Here is a 16,079-nt window from a genome sequence, read left to right on the forward strand (position 1 = left end):
TCCAAATTGGTTTTTGTTCAGTCTTATACAGGATGACTTTCCAGTCAATGTTTAATTTTGAATGCTGGTTTATTAGCCAGTGTAATTTAGTAGCTTTTAGTTTTATTTTGAGCCGCTTGGCATCTATGTGTCGACGCCAAGTGAGACATCTATCCAGATGAATACCAAGGTATGTAACGTGATCAGACTGTGGCATGTTCACATTGTTTAATGTCAAAGAAGGGAAGTTACCTCTTCTAAGTGAAAACGTTATGTGTTTACTTTTGAGTTCATTTACTTGAATTCTCCATTTTTTTAACTACGTCTTCACACGTCTGAGATAAGTAGCTAGGTTCATAGATGCTACGTTTGAGTCCACATGACTGTTAAGAATGGCAGTGTCATCAGCAAAGGTTGATATTGTTAATTCGTTGGACATAGGCAAATCAGAGGTGTACAATAGGTAAAGTATCCCTGAGGAACACCTGTTTCAAAAATAACAATAAACTTTTTTTCTCTGCACTGAAAAAAGTAACATAATTCCGGTGCTTTTTTGTAATTTTTCTTTTATTTATATAATTTTAAATTATACAAGAAGTATGAATATAATATATAATATAATAATTATTTACACTATATAAACTAAATACAACAGGGTATTTTATTAAATTTTGTTATGCTTCATCGACATGTTAAAGCTCTAAAAGATCAATTTTATAAGATTTTCTTTAATGTTTTCTTGTTTTAAATACGTTGATGAAATAATGAGCATTTGTTATATAAATTAAAATAATTTGATTTATTTAATGGAACTTTATGATTGTGATGTTTAAGTTTTTCATTTTTATTTTTTCAGTGTTGCTAGAAAATTGTAATAGAATAGTGTTACAAAAAGAGAAAGTTTATTAAAAAGAATTAATAAAAGAGAACGTATTTGTAACAGGGTGTAGTAGAGTAAAATGAAGTAAATGTAAAGAACTAAATTTAAATCACGTTTTTAATAAAATTTACTTTAATTAATTTTTTTTGTTGTTGCTGGTTTGGTTTTTTTTTTCTTTTTTAAGTTTTTGTTTTATTTTATAACCTTTTTTTTAGAACAAAGACAGTCTTGTTTTTTTTTTTACATAATTTATAACTTTTATATTAAATAGAGATACATTTTAATGTTTTTCTTTAATTTATATATAAATATTTGTCTTTTTGTATCGATCATTTGGTTGAGAATATACTATATGAATTTTGAAAATTTTAATGTTTTCTTTAGTTGCTAATATAAATCTAAATTTTTGTTTTGTTTTAACATGTTTTTTGTTTTTAATTTAATGGTTTGTTTTAAATTTTGTTATTTTGCTTTTGGCCAACAATGAGATTTTATAAAAAAGAGCAATGTTTATATGGAAAGTATTAGGGACACAACAGTTGGAAATGATTAATTTGAATGAATAATTTAACAGTTTTATAAAATCTTTATAAGTCCAACTGCTGCTGCAAGTTTAAAGAAACACACAAGAAATTAAAGGAAACACAAAATAATAATAATAATACAAACATATTAGTAGTAAACATGTAGAAAAAAATCAATAAACCTAAAAATTAAATGTATAATTTACAATAAAAAAATATAATAATAAAAAATTATTTTATAATAACAAAAAAACTATATATATTCAATTAGTTAAACACTTAATACCCACACATTAGTTAATTTTTATAATGTGTTTATATTTTAATTAAATTTTCAATATTCCATACTTTTACACATTTGTTTTCTTTTTTATATATGAATATATAAAAAAAAAGAATATTTTGCAAAAGAATTGTTCAACAATTGTGTGTTTTGTTATCTAATTAATTCATTGTATTATAACGCAAATTACTATCGATGCCAACGCCAGGACTATCAGGTTCAGGTCCTAAATCAGAATTAGATCGTGTAAATTGCCGTCTTGTGGGTAAAACATCACGTATACTTTCGATTAAACGTTGATGGAATGTCTTATACTCCATATCGACAGATTGTGTTTCACCAAAGTTAAAATCGGCCACTTCAACATTAAAACTAAAATGGAAAAGATAAATTATTAATTTGTAGTTATAGTACTAGAGAGCACTAGTATGCAAAATTATGTTTATTTAAATTCAAACGAAAATGTCTTTCATAAGTCAATTGTCTTAAGAATGCGTTTTTACACCCTTCACCTTCGTGAGAAGGTTATATATAAGTATGTCATTCCGTTTGTAATTTCTATAATATAATTTTTCGACGCTATATATTCTGGATCCTTATCGATAGCGGATTCGATTAAGCCATGTCCGTCTGTATGATGCCTGTAATGATGCCCTACCCCACGGTGATCTATTTTATCCACTGAGTAGACTTGACAATAGTCTACCATCGCCCCTTTATCCTTCAATGAATAACTCAGGTGGAAATTTTTGTACATTGGATTTGACCGGTCCATGTACAAGCACTTTGCTGAAGTACTTGAGCTATCTAATATCTGAACCTTGAATGGCCTCTGTTGATTCGGCAACATCACCTAGAGACGTAACCGTTGGACCGAAGTACGAATCCATCAAATAAGCCGAGGACATTGTTCTTACACACAGGGTCACACTATGGTAATTCTGATATGAACAGAGTATACTCTGAACATATCTGGACAAGGAAGAAAATTCAATGGTATCATTTCTATATGAAACCTTTCATCCATCATCATACAACCCAGCACACATCTCATTCATAAGACACATTCATAAGAAAAAAACGACACATTCATTATAGGTAGACGGGTGGGGTGAAGCCTTACCTTACATTTATCCTGTGCCATATACAATTAATACCAACTCATTTCCAACGTTTAGTCCCACAGTCCTGTGGGGTATCTGTTGTTTCCGCAACAGCACCGAACTTATCCCGAAATATTGACATTACCTAACTTACTCTCCCCGCGAATTTGGGTATAAACCACAGCCACTACGTGGATCCCGAAGGAACCTTAACCAACTGACCAGCCAGGACATAGTCCTGCGGGCAACTGGCCACCCGTAGTACCAGATTATGCGGTGCTCTGGTCTGACCTCTTTCAATTTATGCAGGACATAGTCCTGTGGGCAACTGACCACCCGTAGTGCCAGATTATGCGGTGCTCTGGTCTGACCTCTTTCAATCTATGCAAGGACTAAGCCAAACAGTAGACTGTAACCAATTTTTTAGTCCCCGCTAGAGGTATTGGCCACCTCTTTATCCCCGGGATTGCAATAACACTAAAGTGGAGTCTTCACCAAGGTAACATGCCCCGGGGGGATATATCTGTATGTTTGTTGAAATCAGTTTTTAGAGGAACGCAGATATCGGCGTTATCCGAATCTTCAAAAATACTGTTAGACATGCTTTCGGGAAGATCGCTATTTAAAATCAGCAAAATCGGACTATAAATAATGGAGATACGAGCAAAAATTCGAGACAACCTTTGAAAATTTCATCAAAAATTGAGATTTTTACTCATGCTCAAACAGAAATTGCAAAAGAAACAAAATACATAATCATACGGTAAATTTTGTTATTGTACTCTTGTTTATAAAAACAAGGCAGAGCGAGAGCAGCAGAGAAAGAGTAGCGGAGCAGCACTTGTGTGTTGTTATTGGCTAGAAACATGAAATTAAGTATGTGGAGCCTGGCTTAAGTTAGAAGCAATAAAAGGGAACTTTTTGGTACTTTTTCATTTTTTAAAACGTAGTTTTTAAATTTTCGATACACTTGAACCTAGAAATATGAAATTAAGTTTGCAGGGTCTGAATTAGGTGAGAATCCATAAAAGGGAACTTTTTAGTACTTTTTCGTTTTTCAAAAGGTACTTTTTGAATATTATATAATATTAAGCCTAGGAACATAAAATTAAGTATGTATATTCGAAATTAAGTGAAAACACATAAAGGGAGTTTTTTGGTACTTTTTTCGTTTTTCAAAAGGTACTTTTTGAGTTTTCTGTAATAATGAACCCAGAACCATGAAATTAAGTATGTAGAGCCCGGATTATGCATTAACAAATCAATGGGGATTTTTTGGTACTTTTTCGTTCTACAAAAGGTACTTTTTGAATTTTCAATAATATTGAACCTAGAAATATCAAATAAAGTATGTAGAGTCTTATTTAGCGACTTTTGGGTACTTTTTCGTTCTTCAAAAAGTACTCTCTTTAATTTTCTATAATATTCAATCTAAAAACATGTATTTTAAAAATTGATTTCGGGATTTTTATTATTTTTTCAAATAAGTAAAAGAGTTTCTCTTATCGTGCTTTCAACCCCAATTTTTAAATAAATTCACTGTAATGTATTGATGGTGAGGAAGCTAGTTCCTATGAGCATTTCGCCGGTTGCTTAAGCCAGTTCATCAGGAAACCTTTCCCAATATTTTAGGAAAACTAGAAATGTCTTATGAAAGAATTATTTTAAACTCAATAAGAATTCAAAACGCATCTTTCACAAAACATTAAAGTTTTAACAAAACACCAACAATAACAGTGAGTTTATTTTTTCTTACATTCCTTTCTACACTTGACTGGTTGTTTTCCAACTCTAAATGCATGTAATTAAGCATGTTGAGACCGATGTAAGTTAATTAAAAGAAGACTTTTTGGTACTGTTTTTTAACACACCGTGGTGAAGGGTATATAAGATTCGGCGCAGCCGAATATAGAACTCTTACTTGTTTTTTATATAATTCAGCAACAAACCAATACAATTGGTCCTTACACCAGTTTAAAATTGTATTGTCATTTTTTCAATTAATATATCGAAATAGAATAACTTACCGATTGCGACTTTGCAAGTAATAAGAGACACCAAATACAACTAAAATTATAGCAACTAAAGTGCAGGAAACAGGCACCACAACGACCGAAAGCTGCGATTGGCGTTTTGCTAAAAGTAAACAAGTAAGATATATAATAAATAACTAAGAAAATCAAATTTGTAATAAATATAATTAGATAATTATATTCTGTAGTTAATTATAATAATTACAGTTTATCAGATATATGTTGACCCACGGATTATAGTAATGCGATATTACCAGTCTTGTAAACTAAAATAAGCGTAATTATTTTATCTATGTAACCTCTAGGAGAAAAAGGGGATGAGTTTTTTTTAAGCACTTGATTAACCAGCAGAGAAATTCCTACATATCAGTATTCCTCCTATCATCTGACAGAAAACGCCTTAAGTTTTCTCTCTTCCTCCAGTCATCACGCGACCTAACCACAATTGTTCAACAGTTTCATCAGTCCAGTGAAACTATAATCTCAGCAACTGCTCGCTTTATACCTACAGATTATTAAAATGAAATTCGAAAAACTAACCCTGGTGATCCACTGAACCTGGAAGTCAAAAGATGGGAATATACATGCTGTTCATATGAAACTTTAGCTAGCGAGTAGTTTTTTATAGTTTTTAACGTATCATTAACAAGCCACATAATACCTAAAGCCATCCCAATTTTAAAAGATTGTGAGAACTCTTCTCTACCTCTAATCTCCCTTATATCCACAAGAAACGAATCTTATTTCACGCTTTACTTTCGTCATCGCAGTCGATGAAGTTCAAATTCCAACGGTGTCACCTTTGATAGTACAAATTCAAAAAAAAGTTTACTTCATTTCGATCTTCGTACCGGAACGACACAAGCACTATGCCGCCAATGGTAGTAAACTCAGCACTAGCTGTACAAAACGAAAGTTTTTGATGCTAAAAATAACTATCGGCCCTAGTCCAACTAATACAACAACAAATTGCAAAGTAGAAAAATTGTGTCTAAAGAGGGGGACGGTAGTACTTGGGGCGTAAATAGAGAAACATTGATGTCTACATTTAAACGATTGGTCGGTAATTAGGTTATTAAGGGCGAGTTTTTCTGATAAAGATAATCTTCATTCTTTGGTTAAACCTGGTTTAATATATGTTTCGTGTTTTTCAGTTATCAGTAAAGTTACTTATTATCTTAGTTTAACTGAGTGTAATTGGCCAATTTAACTCAAGTTATAAGCGAGAAAACACAATTAACAAAAACGATAAAACAATGATTTCGGAAGAACAAAATCATACATTTTAAGTAAATTGCAATTTTCTGATTTGTTTTGTTTCATTAATTATTGTTTTAAATGTTTATTTAACATTTTTGCAAAATTTTCCATTTTACAAAAGTATTGTTTGCAAAAAACAGCTGTTCATTGTTTATGTTTTTGAGTGAAAACTTGGCAATACTAACAAAGTTAACTGAGCTTAAATCTAAAACTGAAAAACACAATTATCGGTTAAAGTCCGCCTAAATTTGTTCCGAGTGTAATCTAACAGCAAGTTAAGCCTAGTTTAACTGATGAGTAAGAAACCCGCCCTAACTGAGTGTAATTGACAAATTAAACTCAAGGTTTAAGTGGAAAACACAATTAACAAAAACAATAAAACAATGATTTTATAAGAACAAAAATTTAATATTTTAAGTTAATTGCAATTTTCCGATTTGTTTTGTTTTATTTATTATTGTTTTAAACGTTTATTTAACATTTTTCCAAAATTTTCCATTTTACAAAAGTATTGTTTGCAAAAAACAGATGTTCATTGTTTATATTATTGAGTGAAAAGATGACAATACTAACAAAGTTAACTGAACTTAAATCTAAAACTGAAAAACACAATCATCGGTTAAAGTCCCCCTAAATTTGTTCCGAGTTTAATCTAACAGCAAGTTAAACCCAGTTTAGCTGAGGAGTAAGGAACCCGCCCTAAGCTGCACTAGTTTTGTCACCTTCGTCTATAGACAACAAAAATTCTTGAATAACGACTGCCAGAAGCTGCATGAACAATTCTTACACGATTAAACGTGTACGTTGAATGTTTTCAGAAGGAAAGTTTTTCCCTAGTCATTGACAAAAGATGCCATATTAGAATTCATTTCAACTTTAACATCACACAGTTGGATGCTGCCCCGAGGAATGTCAGGACGCAGCGTGAATACCAAGAAAACATATGTACGTACATGCAGCTTTTAACGGCACTCATACAGATATTAGTGTTGGGCTGTCTTGCACTTGGTGGTTTTCTGCCGCCTACAGAAGACATTAAAGGATACATTCCGTGGAAATTAGCGTAATATTCCACATAGTTTCAAGGCGTCCCTGACTACATTAAACTGTTCGGCCAACCATACTTCAGTTTTTAATGGATTTATAAAACAGCACAATTTTTAGTTATATGCCTTTATACAGAAGCATGAGATTCGATTATTGTAAAGTTTTAGAAGTTAAAACAACAACTCAAATTATAAAGGAACTGTATTATAGGTGCTGTACTGCAAATTCTCGACGAAGAATATTTATTTATTAAAATATACTTTATAAATAAGTTTATAAAATACATTAAAAAAAGGCGCAAGGTGACTAGACCAACATATTGGACGCAAAATCTCACAAAAGAATATCAATTTTAATAAATATTGCATTGTTATCGTACTAAATTGAGACTAGTAAAGAACGAGCAAATATCTGTAATTTTCCGAGAAAATATTTCAAACTAAATTATATGTTTTCTTAAATATTACAATATTAACTATGCAATCGATAACTTACCCTCATAAATATTAATTGTAACTTGATTAACCGTCTCTGAAACATCATTGCGTATAAAGAACAATACGGTTTTACTCTCTGAGAAATAGCGAGAATAATTAAATTCACATTCGTCAACATCGTAATAATACGAACAACTTTCATTGCCAGTTGCATTATAAGGTGCTAAAAGTAATCAAAAGTAAATTATAAAAGAAATTTTCAATAAAAATTAATGAATTTAGAAATTTTAAATATTATGAGTTAAAAAATTATGAAATTTTTTGATTTACTAACCATTATAAACCAAAGAACAATATTTGATTTTAGCTGAACCTTTGCATTTTATATTTAAACTAAGAATATCACCATGTTGCAGCCAGTTTTTACCATCAGCAGTGAAATTGGTGATGGGAGCTGAAATAAAAACAAAAAGAAATTTTTATAGTCAGCAGTAAAAAAAAGTTTGTATAAGAATCAGGCGTGGAAAACCGAAATTTTGATTTAGTACTAACCTATTAGACTATAGACTAGACTATAGAATAAACTTTAGTCTAGACTATAGACTATATTGTAGACTATGAACTTTCTATAAACTAGACTATAAACTAGACTTTAGACTAAAATATAGACTAAACTATAGACGAGACTATAGACGAGACTATAGACTAGACTATTGACTACACTTTAGACTAGACTAGACAATAGATTATAGACTAGACTATAGACTAGTCAATAGATTAGACTATAGACTAGACTATAGATTACACTATAGACTAGAATATAGACTAGACTACAGACTAGACTAAAGACTAGACTAAAGACTAGACTAAAAACTAGACTATAGACTAGACTTTAGACTGGACTAGTAACAAGACTACAGACCAAACTAAAGACTATATTAAAGACATGAATATAGACTAGACTATAGGCTAAAATAGACTGGACTAAAGACTAGACTAAAGACTAGACTATAGACTAGACTATAAACAAGATTATAAATTAGACTATAGACTAAAATATAGACTAGACTATAGACTATACTATAGACTAGACTAAAGACTAGACTATAGACTTAGCTATAGACTAGGCTATAGACTATACTACACACTAGACTATAGACTAGACTATAGACTAGACTATAGACTAGACTATAGACTAGACTATAGACTAGACTATAGACTAGACTATAGACTAGACTATAGACTAGACTATAGACTAGACTATAGACTAGACTATAGTCTAAGACTAGAATATAGACTAGACTACAGACTAGACTAAAGACTATACTAAAGACTAGACTAAAGACTAGACTAAAAACTAGACTATAGACTAGACTTTAGACTGGACTAGTAACAAGACTACAGACCAAACTAAAGACTATATTAAAGACATGAATATAGACTAGACTATAGGCTAAAATAGACTGGACTAAAGACTAGACTAAAGACTAGACTATAGACTAGACTATAAACAAGATTATAAATTAGACTATAGACTAAAATATAGACTAGACTATAGACTATACTATAGACTAGACTAAAGACCAGACTATAGACTTAGCTATAGACTAGGCTATATACTATAGACTATACTATACACTAGACTATAGACTAGACTATAGACTAGACTATAGACTAGACTATGGACTAGACTATAGACTAGACTATAGACTAGACTATAGACTAGACTATAGACTAGATTATAGAATAGACTATAGACTAGACTATAGACTAGACTATAGACTAGACTATAGACTAGACTATCTAGTCTAGTCTATAGACTAGACTATAGACTAGACTATAGACTAGACTATAGACTAGACTATAGACTAGACTATAGACTATATTATAGAATAGACTATAGAAAACTATAGATTAGACTATAGACTATAGACTAGACTATAGACTAGATTATAGAATAGACTATATACTAGACTATAGAAAACTATAGACTAGACTGTCGACTAGACTATAGTATAGGCTAGACTAGACTATGGACTAGACTATACACTAGACTACAGACTAGACTATAGACTAGACTAGACTATACTATAGATTAGGCTATCAGAAAATAGCGCGGTTTTATCGCAGTATTTTTCGAAATTAAAAGTAGATACATTTCTATGATAAGTAAACTTACATTTCGAAACAATCAATCTTTTATAATAGCCATACACTTTCATAGGATCTCTGGCTATAACCGATTTATTAACACAATTGAATGGTGGTTGGTTGTCAAAGAGTGTAGCCGTGGCTGGCAATAGATTGTAGTGTTTAACATTAGAACTTAATTTTGGATTAACCAATACGGATGAGATATTTAAAGCAGATGAATTGTTATTTTTATTTTGTTGTTGCAAAGCAGCTGTGAGATTAAGTCCTAATAGAGCCGCATTGGCATGAGCCATTTCAGCAATTTCTTTATCGGCTGCCAAAGTGTCACGTTTTGTTCTTGTTGCTGGTTTTGGGGTAGTGGAAGTTGTGGTGCTACTTGTTGTTGTAGTTGTGGATGTAGTTGGTTTAGGGGTTGTTGTGGTAGTGGTTGTAGTCGTTGTAGTTGTCGTGGTGGTGGTAGTAGTTGTAGTAGTTGTTGTTACCGGATCTGGTAATTTTTCAAATGAAGCCACTACTAAAGCTTCGATTTCATAGACCTGCTCTGGTTCGCCGTATGATGCCTGGTAATTAAGACCATCTGTTACTCCCAGATATGTACAGTTTTGGAACCAAAATGTTTGTATATAAGTGGCATTTTCCATTAGATAACTTTTCTCTTCTTCGGGCAAATCGATGGAATGATTTACGATTGCCTTGGTGGAAACATATTCTTTTTGCCGCACATTACCATCTTGTATGAGTTGCATTTGACCACCCAACGTATCGGACACCTCAATATTCACCGAACTTGTGGCGATTTTTATCCAAATTATATAATCTTTTTCAACAGTTACTTGAACTCTATATTGACCATATTTTGTTTTATTTTTAGGATATGCTATGGACCAGGTGTTAGTGGGTTTGGTTGAAGAGAATACCTAGAAAAGAAAAATGTTTAAAATCAATATAATTTAGATGTTTTTGAGATATTTATTGCAAAAATGGCAACATTTTTAATATCCACTCTGTATATAATTTCATTTTATCCCTCTTTTATAATAAATTATAATTTTCAACTCCAATAACCCGCCCTAATACTAACTATTTTCAAACTTAAGGAAAACGATTATAATTTATAAAAGAAATAACAACTAAAGCGCAAAAAATTAAATTTTGTATTCCTAAATGAATTTAAAAATAAATTAATTTGCATTTGAATGTATAATAAAGATATAACAACAAGTAGAAATGTTTAATAAATTAAAATAAATTCAATTTTTAGAATTCAATTACAATTGCTTGCATTTAAGTGGTGGGTTTAATCTGACATATCCAAGTAAATACGATTTATATAAGTGAAAGTTAAAAGAGTTGATTTTCTTTTTTTTCGAAATGCACCAGGCCCTACCCCCTTTGGAGCCCTCTTATAAAAAGTCTATTTTTTGCCAAAAAAAAGTAAAAATATTCCGGAACAAAGTTAAAAAATTATATAATTCCCATTTTTAACATACTGACTGATATAGGGTATCATATGGTCGGCTATGTCCGACTATACGTTATACTATACTTGTTTTTTCTGTTGCTGCCTATTAGCGCTTCTTTTTACTTCGAAATATGTTGTTGTAGTCATGTTGGGTATCAGGTGGAATCATTTGTGGTGGCTATCATGGAAGACGGAAATCTGCCTTTTCACAAGAAATACCAAAATTTCTATATATACTGAACTTTGCTTCCTGAGCAAGAAAATACCGGTGACAGACAAAGTTAAGTACTTAGGTGTAATACTTGACCGGAAATTAAAATGGAGACACCACATAGAGGATAGGATCAACAAGGCACATCGGTGCTGGGCGATATGTAGGAGAACCATAGGCATGAAATGGGGTCTTAGTCCTGCTATGACAAATTGGCTTTATAAAAGTGTAATTAGACTAATTCGTGCTTATGCTTCAATAATCTGGTGGACTGCTTTAGAAAAAAGTGTAATATCAAAATACTACAGGGAGTTCAGCGTACATGCTGCTTGAGTATAAGTTGTGCCATGTGTACTACTTCAACTAAGGCTCTGGAAACGTTGCTAGATACTCCAGCCATTGAAACATATATAAGATATGAGACGCTTACAGCCGAACGGCTCATTACTTTAGGCGAACTGGCCAAAAACGTCATCAATGTATACTGGACACATTGGAAGGTTATACACATTCATCGGACGTGCCTGATCGCATACCAGACATAGAATATGTCGGAAACTTTGAAACGCTAATCCCATATAGAATGTCTTGGTCAAGCGGAACATTGAAGCAAATGGGCCTATCCTTATAAATGTTGGAAGAGGAGTTCACATCTACTTCAAAGTTATTTCAAAGTTAATTTTGACCTAAGTTTTGCCGACTTTTGTTGACATAATAGAACATTTAACTTAATTATGAGCTCAAAGATCATATGGGGGCTAGGCGAAATAATGGGCTGATTTTATCGATTTTCAATAGCCTTCGTCCTTGGGCCAAATTTTATCAAATTATCTTGAAAATTGCGATCTGTACCTTGCGCACAAGGTTTACATGGACGGACATAGCTTAATCGCCTCAGAAAACGATTCTAAGCCGATTGGTATACTTTATGGTAAATATAGGATGAATATTTTTGTATGTTACAAATATCAGCACAAACCCAATATACCCTCCCCACTAAAGTGGTGTAGGGTATAATCAACGCTTACTGGTCTCTCATAACAGTTTTCTTCTAATAAAATTCTAATAGATCAAATTAATTTATTTTATATAAACATAAATAAACTAAAATTTAAATTAAACAAATTACAAAATAATAGTTGGGAAAACTAAATTAGTTTTCACAAACAATACGAATCGCACTGTTCAATTATATAAATTATTTTGAATTGATTTATTATAAACAAGTTAAAGTCATGCAGACAACATCACAAAAACAACTACAAAATAATAGTACATACAACAGAAAATAAATAAATAAATAAATTATAAAGTTTGACAAACAAGTTTTAGACTAATCAACATTTTTTTGTTTCCTTAAAATTGCAATTAAAGTTGTCTAAAAATAAATGACGTTACTTAACAAATGATAGTAGTTACACATTGAATTATGACCAGTAAAATTTGTTTTTATATTGGAAAAAATTAGGAAATTTTGAAATTTGTAAAAGCAAACAAAGAAAATTTTTGAGAAATTATTGAATTATTATTCATGGAAATAAAAAGTTTTATAGAATTATCAGCAAAAAGAAAAATATAAAGAATTGTTTATTTGTTTGTATGTTGTTAGGTAAATAATTAGTCATACACTTTTAAGTATTTATGTATGTATTAAGGTTTGTTTTCCGATAAAGGGGAAATTACTTATGTAGGTTCATGATATTTAAGTAGGTTAGTAAATAAACACTGCATTGTTGGAACATTTTTCTACAATCGTCAATAAATAATAATATAGTATTTGTTTTTTTTAAGAGAAAAGAAATATAAGTATTCCAAACTTTACCCGTAATCACGATGCAATCAATTTGTTGTTATTGTACAACACCAATGTCAAAGTCTAAAAAATTGTGATACTTCAACTGGATGTGTCCATAAATTCATTGGTCAAAGAGAAGTAGGATAGGCCTTGAAACTAGACCTTGAAACTAGACATTCTTTAATAGGCACGGTCTATGTGTGACCAGTACTCTTCAAGGCTAGATCTTTTTTTCGCATCAAGTTTTCCTTTGTGTCTGCAATGGGCGATGTACGGTATTTATGTGATGGCGACGTTATGAATAACGTACAAAGCAGCCGTGTACGGGGATTGATCTATTAGCTCATGTACATAACTGCGCGTAAGTTCCCATGACAATCGGTTCTTCGCATCGGAACGACTCGGAGTTCAACGAACAACGACTAAGGATTGTCATCCCAGCCACAGTGACGTGTCGCTGCTACAATAACAACAACTGCGCGTAGGTTTAATAAATACAAATACATGATAATTAAGTTGGAATAATACCCATTAGGGATGTGTCAACATGATATTGTGTTTCTTGTTCGTTTCCCCGTACAGTCTTGGTGCAGCGTTTTAACAGCTTTAAATGTTTCTTCACTGGATCACTGAGCGAAGGTGAGCATATTTTTTATATACATACATATATAGCTAACAAGGTTTCTAAATACATTCCCCAAGGGCTGCCGCTGTAAATACGCAATTTGTGCGGCAAGTGGCATCAACTGAGGAAGTGAAAAGGCTGTCAAATTTTTGCGTGGTGCAAGTTGGAAATTGGGTTTTAACGACCTCGGCGGAAGGAGTTAAATTCACTTCCAACTAGTAATTTGTTAATGATTTTAATAAACTAGTAATTTGTTAAAGATTTTAATAATATTTATACTATAAAAAGTTTAAAGTGTTGAGTTTTATGTAAATATTTCTGGTCAAAACAAGTAAATGTCATATTTAAATGAATAAGTTAAACAGTAATATAAAATAATTAAAATTTAGTTGCCATAAGAGGTTCGAAATGGTTCAATATTAAGGTCACAACTACTCTAAATAATTTTACCTCAAAGACTTTGGGGCCCATTATGATTGCCTTCATAGAAGATGGATCAAAAAAGTAGAGAAACAAAACATAAGATATAAAGTGAAAACAAGGAAAAATACTTGTCGAATTCTAAACAGTTTCAACCCAGAAATTACTTAGAATCAGTTCCCAAAAAAGGAAAGTGTAATGCAATTTAAATGTCTGTATAGAACCTTTTTGAAGAAATTAATGATTACGCTGACAAAAAGCCATTGAGTGCCTCAAGTTCTTAAGACCCCAGTATCTTAAAGATCAACATATAAAAGTGACGGATGGCTTTACTTTACTGCACTCTTATTTATAATAATGTTCGAATCTAATCTAGCTATTAAGTACGCAACCTTTCATGTATGAAATGGTACTATTATAGATATAAATTGTCCTAACCGGCCTTATGTGGGATTATTATAAATAATAAAATAATTATCAAAATATAACTCCAAAAAATTGCATAAATACTTGTAAAAGTTAAATGTATTGAGTGTTATCTAACTACAAAACTTTCTAAGAGAAAGTAATGTTCTGAAAAAGGAATTTTTATTGATCGGCCTAAAATGTTGATCAATTATATATAAAAATTTACATCTGGTATATTTTATGTTGATACACATAAAAACAATATCTGCAGCCATTCGTTAAATAGTTGTATATAACTTGTGATTTCACTTACCCCATAATGTTCGGGATTTGCATTATCTCTCCATGTATAACGATATTCAGCGTTGGAAGCAATATTTCCATCATCATATAAAGTGGCTGTAAAGTTAATAGTCGATCCAATTAGAACAGAATCCGAACTTTGGATCTGAACATTATAGGCCTCCACTAAAAACAAAAGAAAGTTTATATTTTAGATTAAAACATGCTATTAAATATACTAGCAGGGGCGTTATTTTGTTGTTTTTTTTTAAATCACATAAAAAATGAATAATACTCACCACCACTCCAAATGACGCAGTATAAGAAAACATTTATCAATAAATGCAAACGACGATATGAATGTTGCTTTAAAACCTGCATTTTTGCCTCTGTCTGCTATTGCTTTTCCTCTTGCTGTTGGGAGGGAGGTAGTTAGCCTTTAGAAATTGTATATTTCCAGATTTTGTCTACAAATGGAAAAACCACATTAAAATTGTTTTTTCCCTCAGCCAAATAATTCCTGGTATTTTTTTAAAGCGTAAATATATACTCTGAATATTGTAAAGTTTATTATTATTGTTTTTTTTTGTTTTTTTTTATTACAATAATTTATTATTTGTTGTATTTTTTTCTATTATTCGTTTACTCTCTTTTTTGTGTGTTGTTGTTGTAATAATGAACAATTCTTACAAAATTTTTTCTTTGATTTTTTTCCAACTTAACACTAATTCAATGCACTGGTTATATTTATTATTCACATCATATTTACGTTCTAAATTATTTGGTTAATTAATTACGTTATAAATTTATTAAACTACAAAAGATTTTTAATATTATTTTTTCAATATGATTTCTCAATGCAAATATGTTGCAGAGCCCAGCGCCGACATATATTAAAGGCTTTGGCGGCTGGCACTTAAAATATCGGCGGCGTCTTAAAATCTATTGTAAACCGGCTAAATTCTCAAATAGTTTTACAAAGTGTAATCTATATAATAACATTTTTTATATTCTAAACATGTTACATAATTTGTTTTCGTTTTCTGTGGGAACTTCAGTACCTTATTACGAGATGCTTGTTCACGATTCTGTTAGACCAACGGTTTCCACATGGATCCCTAGTGGTCCGTAGCAAAATCCCAGGTGGTCCGCGAAAACCAAAGAAAAAATTGAATA

The 16,079-nt window shown here is 31.3% G+C and overlaps 1 protein-coding gene across 1 annotated transcript; it reads right to left on the reverse strand.

The window, feature by feature from the left end:
• Positions 1-1,740: 1,740 nt before the first annotated feature.
• On the reverse strand, positions 1,741-15,802 carry LOC111684100. Its single transcript, XM_023446224.2, has 8 exons — positions 15,594-15,802; positions 15,203-15,370; positions 14,935-15,089; positions 9,726-10,617; positions 7,881-8,000; positions 7,605-7,769; positions 4,797-4,905; positions 1,741-2,038 (listed from the first exon to the last, which is right to left on the reverse strand). The coding sequence occupies exons 2-8, from the start codon at positions 15,282-15,284 to the stop codon at positions 1,828-1,830; spliced, it is 1,734 nt and encodes a 577-aa protein (XP_023301992.2). The 5' UTR covers positions 15,285-15,370; positions 15,594-15,802; the 3' UTR covers positions 1,741-1,827.
• Positions 15,803-16,079: the final 277 nt, after the last annotated feature.

Source organism: Lucilia cuprina, chromosome 4 (genome assembly GCF_022045245.1).
Source record: "Lucilia cuprina isolate Lc7/37 chromosome 4, ASM2204524v1, whole genome shotgun sequence".
Taxonomy (NCBI): domain Eukaryota; kingdom Metazoa; phylum Arthropoda; class Insecta; order Diptera; family Calliphoridae; genus Lucilia; species Lucilia cuprina.